This window comes from Anas acuta, chromosome 2 (assembly GCF_963932015.1).
Source record: "Anas acuta chromosome 2, bAnaAcu1.1, whole genome shotgun sequence".
Classification (NCBI taxonomy): domain Eukaryota; kingdom Metazoa; phylum Chordata; class Aves; order Anseriformes; family Anatidae; genus Anas; species Anas acuta.
The window spans coordinates 144,095,223-144,108,126 of NC_088980.1; the positions used below are offsets into that span (position 1 = coordinate 144,095,223).

Genomic DNA, 12,904 nt, shown 5'->3' on the forward strand with positions numbered 1-12,904 from the left:
CACCGGTGCAGGACAACCTAAGGGAATGTCTTGCAGCTGGAGGTGGGTCAGCCACGAACAAGCCCACTGCAGGCCAAGATACGGGCAGCAGCACTTGCTTGCAGTTTGCAGGTGAATGCAGAGCAGGAAACGTGGAACTTTACAACCACGCACACAGACAGACGCAGCTGCAGGAGAATTAGCATAAGACAAATGCATTTGCACCTCCAAAGCCAGCCACTTCCAGTGGTAAAAGTGTGTCAAAAATTTCAATGCAAAACAGCAGAACAATTAGAAGAGAAACCTGCTTTTGAAACTGTATCCTGGGCTCTGCTTCTGAAGAGCCTTTTATCTCTCCTCTGTCTCTTGAATTCAGAAAGGATTCTCTCCACATTCGAGATCTCCTGTCTCCCTGTTTAATAGCAGTCTAATTATGATTATTTCTTACTGTTTTGTGGGGATTATCAGGCCTTTCCCTTACCCTGGGTGTGACGATAAGACACAGGAACCAACAAGCCCCCATTTTCTCTCAGCCAGACCTACAGCCCATCACAAGGCATCAAATGGTCAAGGAGCTCCAGAGCAGTATTTTTTCCCCAAAATGAATTCCAGAAAGGTTTCTTAAAGAAACATATTCACTACCACTGACAAGGAGAGTGATTCATTGGCCATAAAGCCTTGCGAAGGCAAGATCACACATGACAACTTTTCCACGTGTCCGATAGCTCCCATTCTTCACCGTGTCAGTTTTCTAATGCGGACACCAATAATGAAAGAAGTATTTCCTTAGGGAAGGAAACTTATCAAGACGCCGAGGTGTTTTTTTTTCCAAGTGACCAATTGCATGTCATGAAAACCAAGGTCTGGTGCCAGCTGAGCACAGCAGCAGCCCGACGGCTACGGAAAGCTGGCTGCTCTGCGTGGTCCCAGACAGTTTTTACTCACCTCTAGTGTAGTCAATACAATCTTCTCAACTGAAGAAAAATAAGCCTCCCACAAGAACTGTGTCTGCTGTCTAAGTGCTAGGATTTTATCCTGATGGATAGACCTGATTGTAGAAGGAATCTGTAATACAAGATGTAATATAGTCAGAAGCTTCCCAAAACAACACAATCTCATCAAATTAATATGCTGCCGACAAGTTCCCTCCTCTATTAGCACGCTGCACAGCTTCAGCGCTCCCATACAACAAGACGTGTGTGTCAACAGCCCAAACCCCGACGGAGACACAGATGAGACACAGCCCCTCACGACCTTTGCTACCGGCCCACTGTGGAATACACGATTTATTTATTTTTATTCGCTTTCTCTCGGTTTTGGGTTGCTTCTCTCCCCACTCCCCAGCGCTGCGGCGTGGCACAGCGAGGAGCTCTGCACAGATCCCTCCTGCACAACGCGTTTCATGGACCGGCAGTTTCACAAACTGGTACCTGCAGGACTTCTGGGCCCGGCAATAATCCCCACTCTCAGAGCACATTAAAGGGATCTGCGATTGCATTTACCGCAGCATGGCAACTCTAAGTGCCCTGAGGAGAACATAGCAACATCTGAAGCAAGACTTCGCTTTTGGGGAGCCTGCGGATCAAACTGCATTTTACTAATTATCGCGGGTGGAAGGAATAATGTCTCCCACAACACCTGTTATTCACGAGGGAAAACACTGCTGCTTTTTCTCCCTTCTCCGTTAAAGCAACACTCTAATTCTGGTGTAAGTTGCCTTGCAAAGGAAAACCAAATCGCCCTGCTGCAATGCTTTGTGATCACAAAATGTAAAGATGAGTGGATCGGAAGGGGAGGGCTTCCCTTCTGCTTCTCTCCCCATCCCCACGTCCCCCTCCCACGCTGGAGGGAAGCTAATGGGCGTGTGTGCCACTGGTTAACTTCTTGGGACCTCGACCAAGGCCTCCAGCACGCTACTTTGACAATGCAAATTGACATCATCAAGGGAGTTTAACTGCAATTTGTTTCAATTACAAGGGCTACTCACAGAACCAGGAAGGCCTCTAAGATATTTTGCTTATCTGTACTGCTTTCTTCTAGGAACGAGGAGCTGTGCTTTTGCACCTACTTTCTTGTGATTTCAAATTAGGCCACCTCGTTCTCTGACAGTCATTTTTCACAGAGCTTTTACTTCAATCAGGAGCTGTAAAAGCGTGTACTTTTGTCGTGTGTTGCTTTTTTGCACATCCCAGCTTGCTCTGAAGGTTACTTGCAGCCCAACACATCCGCCCTTTCCTGATCAAAACACATTTGCTTATTCCTAAAATATTCTGAGAAGTGGCAAGGATCAGTATTTGGTTACAGGAACTCCTGAATCAAACGACTTCACATGAAACATTTTCCTGAGGAAAATTTGAGATTCTAAGAATTTATAAGTAATGAATTTCCAGGAGAATCAGTAAATTTGTAACTGCATTGTTTGCATTTACTCTCTAAGACCTGCTAAGTATGAAACAGAATTTGAGCTTCAGAGAGTAAGGGCTGCAGAAGGAAATGGTCACAATGTCAAGGGTGGTGCGTTTTGTTCCTCTGCTATGGTCCCTGTATGTCTTTAGCTAAAACATTCCTTTCAAGCAAGTATGAAAGACGGAAGCCAAAGCCAGGCTTTAGTGCATGTTTTTCTAATCAGTTCCATCACTGTGGCAGAATGATATTTAACTGTATCAAATTTTATTTCGAGGGGTGAATATTCTTTCTTTTCATTACCTTTCCAGTAAGTTCCAATAAATAGGGGGATAATGAATGCTATCTGTACCGGCTGTCCACAGACCACATCCATGCTCATTACCAAGAGTAAACAGACAATCAAAGTCCCTTCCCGGTGGCAACATGGCATTTTTTCTATAAAGTTAATCATTTTATTGCATTTTGTGCAACCTTGCATGTGTGCTACATGTGAGAGCAAGAAGTGAAATCAATACTCTTTTGCTGCGAGGGCCCCTGAGCGCGAAGGCCGCCCTGCCAATGAAGGTTACTGCACGAAGCTCAGGTTTTCCAGACCAGCCTGTGCCTGCGAGTGCCTGCAAACACGGTGCCAAGGTTTAAAAAAAGCCTTGGTGCCTGCTCTGTTGCAACAGCTGGAAAGGAAAATCAGGGCTCCCACTTTAACTGCATTTGCTTATTAGTTATTAATCTACTTGTCCAGAGAGACAGGTGGGGAAAATGATGTATTAATACTAATCTGGCAGGATTACACTGGAATTACTAGAACTGGATGACGTCTTAATAAAAGGTCATTTCAGTAAGAAGTGGGGGAAGGAGAAAAACCACCCCACAAAAATAAATGCAGAAAGGCTGGATTAAGCTCTCCTAGCGCTGTGATGAGGAGAATATGCAAATAAAAACATCCGAGCTGCTCTAAAACAGGAAATGAAAAACTGTAACATCACAAAAACATTTCCCAGAGCAGACATTCAGGCCCTCTGCCAGCTCTTTAAAAACACTGTTAATAATGGTGCAGTAGCTGTTCAATATGGAAGCAGCTGTGAGGAGAACGAATGGCATGTTACCGGAAAGCGTGAAGATCAGCAAATTATTATGATTTAAAGGCAGAAATAATTTTGCTCGGAAAAACATGCTGTCCATGAAAGCAAAAAATCAAATTTATTTATTTATTTTTTTTTTTAAATTTGCAGATTGTGTCTCGTTAATGGCAACAGGCAGCCACTTCGCAAGGCTTGCTAGGCCAGCTCTTTACGAATATTTACGTCTTCGGACAAGTAAGAAGGCATCTAAGGAGATTTTTAAAGGTACTTCAATTTCTGGGTGCTAACACACTCGTGCCTTTGAATGCTTCTCTCCAGGGATGGTGATAGCTTGCCTCTTTGGAAATGAGCTAAATTTAGTAATAACAAAACCTCTCTTACTGTGGGATAAGCCAGCGTGCACTAGTGCACAGCATGCAGTGCAAACAGCTACCTGAAAGCTGTAAAATCCATTTTTTGTGAAGAAAAAAAAAAGTTTGAAACGTTGCTGTCTCCCTAGAAAAAACATTTTCAAGAGGTCAGGAAGCACGTCAGTGGTGCTGACACAGAAATGACTAGACAGGAGACGCACAGCAATTTGGTGGCTATTCCCGATCTCTTGGATCTCAGCTTCACGCTGGACGATGGCATTTCAGCAAATGCTGCCTTGGGGAAACCAATTTTTCAAGAACTTTTCCTAATATCCATTTCTCTCCATACCTTAAAAAAAATACATCTGCCAGGAAAACAGAAGAAAATATCTAGTGAATTTAAAGACAAAAGCAGATGCTGAAGGTAAGCAGGGCATTTCTAATTCCTTGGCTCACTTTTGTTGCATGATCTCAGGGAGATTAACAATAAAGTGATGTGAACACTGCTTCTGAAAGACAACGGTGTCTTTCTGAAGACATCTTTCAAAAAGATGTTCTTCAAAAAGGTTCTGCTTCCACAAAACTGTTAGGCATTTACAGGGACTGAGGCAAGACCCCTTCGCCTGAGTGAGGAGCCCCGCCAGCCCCTTCCAGCCAGATACACGGCAGCGGTGGAGCCCCAGGATCCAACTTTTTCTGAAGGACAGGAGCAGAAATGCCCTTCAGATGTCTTCTCCCTCACTGCAGCACCAGTGTAGGATGGCCCTGCCTCAGAGAGTGACCCAGGCGCTCCCCACCAGAGGAAAAATGAAGAAGCCTCCAGTGTTGAAGCACGCGGCCTGGTGGCTGCAATGACCTTCAGGTCAGGCCGTGAATGATGTCACATTAAATGAGTTCATCGCCGGCGTGACACAGACAATCCCTTCATGATAAAAATTCTTTTACAGCCCTGACCTTTCGGATTCATCTTCCCCATCCATTTAGACGGCGGCGGCAATAATCCACCGCTCTGCTGAAGGCCGCCGTCTTTTTCTTACCTGTAATAGCAATCTCTCATCCCCGATGACGGCAGCCTGCTTCCAATCAATCACTTCCGAGAAGGGCAGCTCCCATCCATTGCTGAGCATCACGGGCACGCAGGCAGCCTGCACACAGAGCCATTGCACTCGTTAGCGGGCTTACCCGTGGCCAGCCAACACTTGGCACAAGCCTCAAGGCTCATGCCAACGAGATTCCTGTTTGATTCCTGCTTTCTGCACCGGTTCTGCCCCAGCGCTCGCGCCACGCCATCAGAAGGCAAGGCAATATGGCAAAGAAGCTAGAGACCACAGCCAAAATGTTCACCGTTTTCCATTTGGGGCTTATTCAAAAGGTGGGCTTTGCGTGGAGAGCGGCATTTGAAATCCAGTGTTTATGCTGACAGATGAGGACAGAGCTGTTAAAATTCTGTAAATATAACCCTGGAGAATTTAATACAAAATGATTGCCTTCTTCGCTGCTTTGTGAACCATTCAGCGGGGAGCTAGCTCCCTCAATTTTTATAATATGTTGTAAGACAACCCTACAGAAAATATATATCAAATTTAATTCCAGAGCACTTCTTCCACCTAGGAGGAGTGAATTCCCCATCCTGTTTGATATCAGCTCTCTGAATAGAAGCAACTGCACAAACACAACCCATCCGTCATCACCTGTCTACAAAAATAATAATTGCTTTCTGTCTTAAAAGAAACAAAAAGTGTGTAAGTTTAGTGTCTATTTCTCACCAGTATGGTTTGTCTAAATTGTTTTATTCTTTACGAGTCGTGCAAGTTCCTTTGCACTGAGAGCAAGTTTGCGAATATTCAGTAAACAGTGCGGTATTTCCATAAATAAACGATTGCCACTGCATTCTGGTCGGCTGGGTGACAGTGTAAGATCCCAGCCAAAAGCCTGTTGAAGTGATGAAAGAACCTCTTACCAGAGGATCGGCATCAGCCCGTGCTCCGGTTCATTTTCTTTTGGATCAAGCCAAGCTTGCGTGCTCTGAATCTGGCCTAGACTGGGGTCTGTCCCCCTGTACCTTGCGAAAGATAGCATAAAGGGGAACTTTCCAGACTGCTCTACCTTCCTTTGTAACGTATATTACACAGAGGATCTTAGACTAGTCACGTCTCTGCATTACAGCAGTGCTTACAATGTGCAAAGAACTGTGATCTTCTGCAAGGAAATGACATTAGCGCATGAAAAAAGCCAAGCAGAAAACACTTAGCAATGTGTTTTCATGTTTAAAACATTCCACTAATGTGGATTATGTCTTTCAACATGCCCTGCAGCCAGACAAAAATTGGGAATTCATCATAATCAGTGTATACTGCTGCTAGCCTGCTAGGAAAATCCTCAGTGCCTGCATTTTATCATGGTCGACCTGGAGCCTCCAAGTTCCGTGCAGTGAGGTATGCTCTCTGCAGTCTCCTCCCGAGACGATTTATCCAACAGCAGCTACATGACTGGTGGCCTACTCAAGAAAAGAGCTGAGCAGTGCTTTTTGGAAGGATCTGAAGCCACTTGTCATCCCGAAGAAGCTGGTCCCACTTCTTCCTCTGAAGAGGCTGGGGAAGGAACAGCACTTTGCGGGCTCTTTACCTTCTGCTAGGGAACTGACAGCCCAGAACCTGGATCTCCAGTAGATGTGGGGTTCAGTAGCTAAACCTAAGTGTCTGATGCATTTGAGATGCTGTAGGATATCCAAGGCACCCATCCACAGCTGGAAGATGTGACAGAACCTAATGGGAGACCTAAACCCTTGGGGAAAAGCCCCAGAAAACCAGCAGGGTACCCCCGGGCTTCAAAAATGACATCATACATCTAAACTTAGGTACCCGAATCCTGCTCTGCATTACAGTGAACAATGCCCTGTCATCGCAGCTGGGGCATTTTGTGGTTGATGAGGAAAAGTGTTGTGATGACATTCAGCTTTACTGCCAATGCTGGGACACCTCCCAGATGGCAGAACGACATCAGGGCCCTGTGAGGTGTCCTCGTTTGCTTTCTAACCAACACCAAGAAGCTCCCCAGCCTCCCCCTCCCTCGGCTCTGGCTCCCATGTAAATGAAATCCAGATGCAAGTCCCAGAGGGCAGCCTCAGCACCTCCCAAGATGCTCAGTACGGCTGACTGAAGATCCAGGACCCTGGGGATGAGCTGATGCTGGCAAAAAAACAAGGTCGTGCTGTCCGCAGCTGGCTCAGGTCAGTGTCAGGCCTGGGACAGAAACCTGATGGCTGTACTGCTGAGCCTGGCTGGCCAACAGCAAAAAAAAGGGAAATTATAACCAAAATGCTTTTAAAAGGTCAAGGGGATTTGGGTGAAGTCCCAAACACACTGTATGCTCCCTACATCCACCTTTATGTGATGCTTCCATCTGGGGTCTACAACCTCTGGGCCGCCTTTGGCATGTTCAGCAAGCAGCAATGCAAGGGAGACGATGCAGGTGCAGGTCTCTTTTGGCTAAGCAGAAAGGAAGAGCTACTTCACTGCTGCAGGCCTTACTGCTGGAGGTCAGTGTCCCCACGGGAAGCCTCACAGCTTGACAAAATTGTGCTCTAGGCTGGTCCAACCCCCCAGCCCCACCACCTCCAGGGAAACCCTTTTCCTGGAGGTAACGCAACTCAGCCTGCAGATGAGTGCAGTGCTCAGCCCCCCCGGGAAGAAGCTGCCAATTGCTCCAGAAGTATGAATAGAGGCTTTTGCAAAGTGGATTACTGTCCATGAGGGAAATGAAACACGTTTCTCCCCTCCCCACCTCCCTGCTATTGCATGCTGAATTGCAGCCAGCACAGGCAGTGCTTTAAGCTGCAGCTCTTACCTGCAAGGCTTCCAGAAACCTGAACGAGCCAAGCCTGCGGCCACGGGGAACCAGACAGAAAGTGGCATTGTGCAGCATTTCACGGTAATCATACCTAACAAGAACAGGGGAGAAAAGAGAAAATTCAATTAGCGGCGAGTCCTCGAGTAACTGGGCATGAAAATGCAAACAGCTGTTGAGACACGTCTGGATAAAATCATCTCTGACCAGGATGGCTCTCCACCAGGTTAACCAGCTCCCTCCCCTGTGTGCACACGTGTGTGTGCACGTGTGTGACCATCGTGCTCGCCCCTCTTTGGTCTCCCCGAGGAGCAGCCACCATGGGAGAGCACTGGGACGGCAGCACTGAAACCGAGAAGGAAGGGAATCATTCCGCCTTCGCAGAAATCAGCCACGTCTGTGTAAGTAGGTGTGCATGAACTCTTAACAATAAACTTAGATTAAATGCTTTTATACCCAAAGCGTCGTCACCGCACCCCTGTGAGACTGATTTCTATTCAGATTCAGTCCGAGTCACGCACAACTGTGTTCATTTCCGCATAAGGGGTTTGTACAAAGCAAAAAAAATACTCAAACTCTGCCACACAAATCTTCCCTTATCAACCAGGCACTGACAAAGCGAATGGGGCCACAATGACTCTCTAGGTGGTTATTGTGGAGTGTGGTGAGAGGAGAAGGAGGGATAAACTGCTTTGACAGCCAAATTTTGGCAATTAACCACATAGCTGCAGTGACCCCTGCACCTCCGAATTACATCTTTAAGATACTTCTGTTTATTCCCCCGATTCCATCAAGCACTACAAAACCATTTACCAAAAAAAAACCACCATCAGATCCCCACAGTTTCCAGCCAGTTATTAGCTAATTGTACTTCTGGCAAACCTGTACAACTGTGAATGGCATTGACCTCGCTGCAACGCTCCTCCTGAGACAAAGGGCTCAGGATTAAACACCCCTCCTTTCCGAAGGGTTTCCTCAACTCTGGAGACAAGACATTATTTTGACACCAACTTGTGACACCGAAATTTCCTAACACTAAGAATCTAATTTAATCACAGCCTGCAGGCACAGCAAGTTTTTTGCATTTGTGGATATGGATACGGATATATATATACGTATGTATATGATTACACTTTTCTATATAAAAAACTCCAGATCTATGTTTGTATTCTCGCCCAGGCCAGACAGATGGGAGTAAGCCAATTTTCAATTATAAGCTCCGTCTTTAGGAAGAGACATCTTGCAAAGGCCCATTTGCTTAAACAAGCGTGTACAACTAATTTGCACAAGAAAAGGTCACTGTGAATGGATTAAGATTATCTCCACTGAGAGTAAAATAAAAACCCTCGCTGCATTAATTAAAACTACAAAACAGACTTCAAAGTACATTTTTTTTTAAATCGTATCCCAACTTTGGTTAAAACACATATATATATATCCCATGTGAGTGGCAGTAATTTCCTTTTCTCGGTGTGGGACATTGATCGGCACCTAAAGCCTCAGCTCAGCAGTCAGCAGTGACACAGCACATGGGGGAAAACATCAAGAAGCTGCAATGCCAAAAAAAAAAAACTTGCCATTTTTAAGCATTCATTTTCGCATAGTAGGTCTGAGACTCGTTGCTTTTACTGTATATTGTATGACAGAAAATCTTAATAAATACCAAAAATAGAATACCCCGTAGGGCTAAAATACACCAGTCATAACTCCTATATAACTCCTGGGACTGGTGGATTCTAGTGGTAGCTATCAATAGCTAGCTAAAAATGTAAAATCCTGTTAATACCCTGGAATGCAACGATATCCACAAAACGTCAATGGCAGAATCAGAGCACAAAGGAAAAACAGAGGCCGAGGGCGGTGGAAGTGAGACCTCCATATGTCAGCGGGGTTTTATATCGGGCCCTCTTTCTTTCATATCTGATTTGCTGGTATTAGGATAGATTTTCGAAAGCAAATAAAAGGCATTTGTCGACCATTTCCCACCCGAAAACCAGTTAGGATCTTGCTCCTGTTTGTGCCTTTTAAAGCTGAACCTGTGATTTATTGCTTAGCTCTGGAATAGCATGGTTCATGGTCATCAAGTAATTTATCTACATCATGCATACAGGGAGAGAGAGCCTCATCCTAACCTTGATGTATGGGCACAAAATTTCCACTCACTTCAGGGAGAACCCGCAAATGTAACACGAGCAGACCCGGAGTAAAGCAAAATCCATCAAGAGATGCTGCAGTTCATGAATTGCACCGACTTTCTTCTCAGGGACAAATTTCTCTGCAATTTCAGCCTGAATCTTTTAAGGTGACTCAACACCATCTCGGAGTGCAGTGCGAAAGGACTGGCTCCCAGTTTAATTCCCCTCAGCCAACACCCTGGGACGAGGCACTTATTGCTTTGAAACCCTTAAATACTACAGGCCAATTTTACTACTACTAGTTTGTGGGCAGCACTGATGTAACTGAAAGAGAGAAGATAGCCCCAGGTGTTTAAATATGGGCTTGGAGAAGGCATTAGCTACCAAAGCATCATGTGGTGAGGAAACCTACAGGCCGTGAGGTGGATGTGCAGCTTCAGGGCCACTGCAAGGCAAGTCTAGAGGTGTTGGCACAAGAGGCCCACGGAAACAAAACCAGAAACAGCACTAAGTATGAAAGAATGTGTACAGAATGGGGCCAACATGTGCTATGGGATGTTGTGAGGCACCACAGGCATGGGGCCCTGCTGCCCTTTGCCAGGTGCGAACAACCTGCTGCAGCAGGGAACTCTTCCCTTCAGTGCTGACCTGGTACCTGTGGTAAACACCAACATCGCTTCCATCATAGGCTTAACTTCCCCCTGATCTTCACCAACTGATCTCAGCGAGACCTCTGGGAGGCAAACCCAGATGTGAGGGAAGGTTTTTGGGGCCCACCTTCATGTAAGAAACAGGAGCAGCAGCCGCCTCCCGCAAACCAGCACACCCTGGTTTCTGCTACCTCATCCTGGTGCTCCCCTTTAGGTAGGTTGATCCCCCGGAGCATTTATTGCAGGAAAAGCTTTGAGAGGAGTTTGCTGCTTTGCTCGGAGGCTGTTTATTTCCAAAAGCTCCTGGTTTCTTGGCTTGAAGACGGCCTTGGAAGGGGGACACGCGCTTACTGCTCTTGCTCCAGCTTTCCTTCCTGCGGCACGTCCGCACCGAGGTAACATTTTGCTGCCAATTTTAGGGACAGCTCGGACTGGGCCTCAGCTGCATCATCCAGACATGTCAAAATCCAAAATGCATATGCCTTTAAAGTCACAGTTGGGGTTATAAAACTAAAATAGCTATGGAATGAACCCAAAGCTCGCATCCCTCGGTAAGGATCAGCAGTATGTTTTATTAACTTTCAGGTTTCCTTCCACGATGATTAAGTGCACCGCGTTCTCAGTTAATACCTTTTTTTTTAGGCAGCATAAACAAATAGCTCTATTTGTAATCAATCCTAATGTATTCACGCTTTAATTGAAATATCCCCTCCCTGCTACCACCCAGAGCTGGGAAAACGCGGCCGGCCCCATCTATCACGCAGGTGTAAACACCGAAACGCTGCGCAGGCAATTACCGGGAGGAGAAATGTTGTTCAGTGAAGGGCTCTTACAGGTTTAATTTCTTGACCCAACGTGTTGTTTCTGTCACTTCCCCCCCTTTTTTTTATTTTTGTGGGGTGCCGTCCGTCAGCCCGTGGGTCAGGCGGCTGCTTGGGATTCCTGGCTCCCCGTTATCCCAAGGCAGGCAGGCGGCGGAGGCTCTGCCGTGACTCAGCCATGCCACGCATTCCTCCTCACAGCTAAAGCATTTCCCCATGTCACTACGCTTCTATAAACGACCCTGGGAAACGTCTGCGCTACCACTTTTAATATAAACTGTGTTGTTTATAAAAGCAACAATCGGCACCGACCAAAAAGAGGTCTGCAAAGACGGCAGGCTGTTTAAACCAGCACACACGTCCAGCTACTCGGATGTAATGCTTATCACCACGCTTCGTCACAAAGCAGTGTACGTATTTTCCTACACAATCCTCTAATCACTGATACAGGACATCACCACCAGCTCCATTTCACAGATGGACAACCTGAGATAGAGATGACTGCTGGGCAGACCCTGGGAATGCCACCCCCAGCGTCCTCGCCTGCCTCCCTCTTCTCTGGGGACACAGCACCCGCCGAGAGCCCGTACGGTGCCTCAGATGGAGGAGAGCACAGGAGCAGAAACTGAACTGAACGCCATGGCCTCAGCCCAGCAGCATATATTTTAGCAGCGCCACACATAATCCATCTTTTGGAAGATGCTGGAGCTCATCTTGGCAGGGAGGATCAGCACATACCGCTGTAGATGTCAGATGGGACTAGAGCTGTTTTTTCCTTCACGAGCCAAAAATCGCAATGGCACTTTACCAAGTATGTCCAGGGCTCCCTCCCTGAGGCTGCAAGCCCATGGACACACGCTGCACCTTCCAAAAGTAGCTGGATCAGCTCAAGTGCTACAACAAAGACAGATATTAAAGACCTATAACGCGAGGCTAAATGGCAGAGCGTTCCCTAGTTTTCCAGTATATTAAGTTTCAGCTATTAAGCAATCAGCCAGTTTTCTGTGGGTGATTCTTAATGCAGATGGCTGTGAACTATGGGCTGGAGAGGCTGAAAAGAAACCCACTCTGTCACACAGCGTGTCTCGTTGCTTGGTTTCCATTAAGGTATGCCGGCTTTTAAATAAACTGTCAAGCAAAACTTGGCATTGGAAACACCAAGTGAGTAACCGTCTTTGCAGAAAACCCGACAGCTCAGCTGTGTGTCAGATAGATAGCTGCCTAAGTCGCAGCTCGGAAGGCTAACGCGTCCTGCTTGGAAGGGTGCTGTCCCCACAGACTGCTTGCTTTGGGATTTACGGCCACGCCATGCTCTCGGGTGATCTTAGCGCTGGTTAGCAGGCTGCTGGCTGACAGTTCATTTCCCTCTCCACAAGTGCTGGTTCTGGAATTAGAAAGTTTGGAGGTGCAAAAACATAATTGGAAAACTTTTTTTTTTCCCTGCTTAAAGGGCTAATTGATTTCACAGGTGTTTAATTATCATTTGCTGTGAGATAATACCTTGTAGTGCGATAAAAAATGGATTTAATTTTCGAGTGCTTGCAAAACCATTGCCAAAGCCAAGTTAGAGCTAAAGCTAGATAATTATTCTATAAATCAAACACACTGCCTCCTTTCTTTGAAATTTTTAATACTTGG

The 12,904-nt window shown here is 46.2% G+C and overlaps 1 protein-coding gene across 1 annotated transcript in view; it reads right to left on the reverse strand.

The window, feature by feature from the left end:
• Window positions 1-12,904, reverse strand: part of EXT1 (exostosin glycosyltransferase 1) — a 167,802-nt gene that overhangs the window by 21,482 nt on the left and 133,416 nt on the right. Inside the window, exons 2-4 of the mRNA XM_068672542.1 lie at window positions 7,661-7,754; window positions 4,852-4,959; window positions 925-1,044 (exon numbers count right to left, since the gene is read on the reverse strand). Of these exons, the coding sequence (XP_068528643.1) occupies window positions 925-1,044; window positions 4,852-4,959; window positions 7,661-7,754 (322 nt within the window). The remainder of the gene's footprint in view (window positions 1-924; window positions 1,045-4,851; window positions 4,960-7,660; window positions 7,755-12,904) is intronic.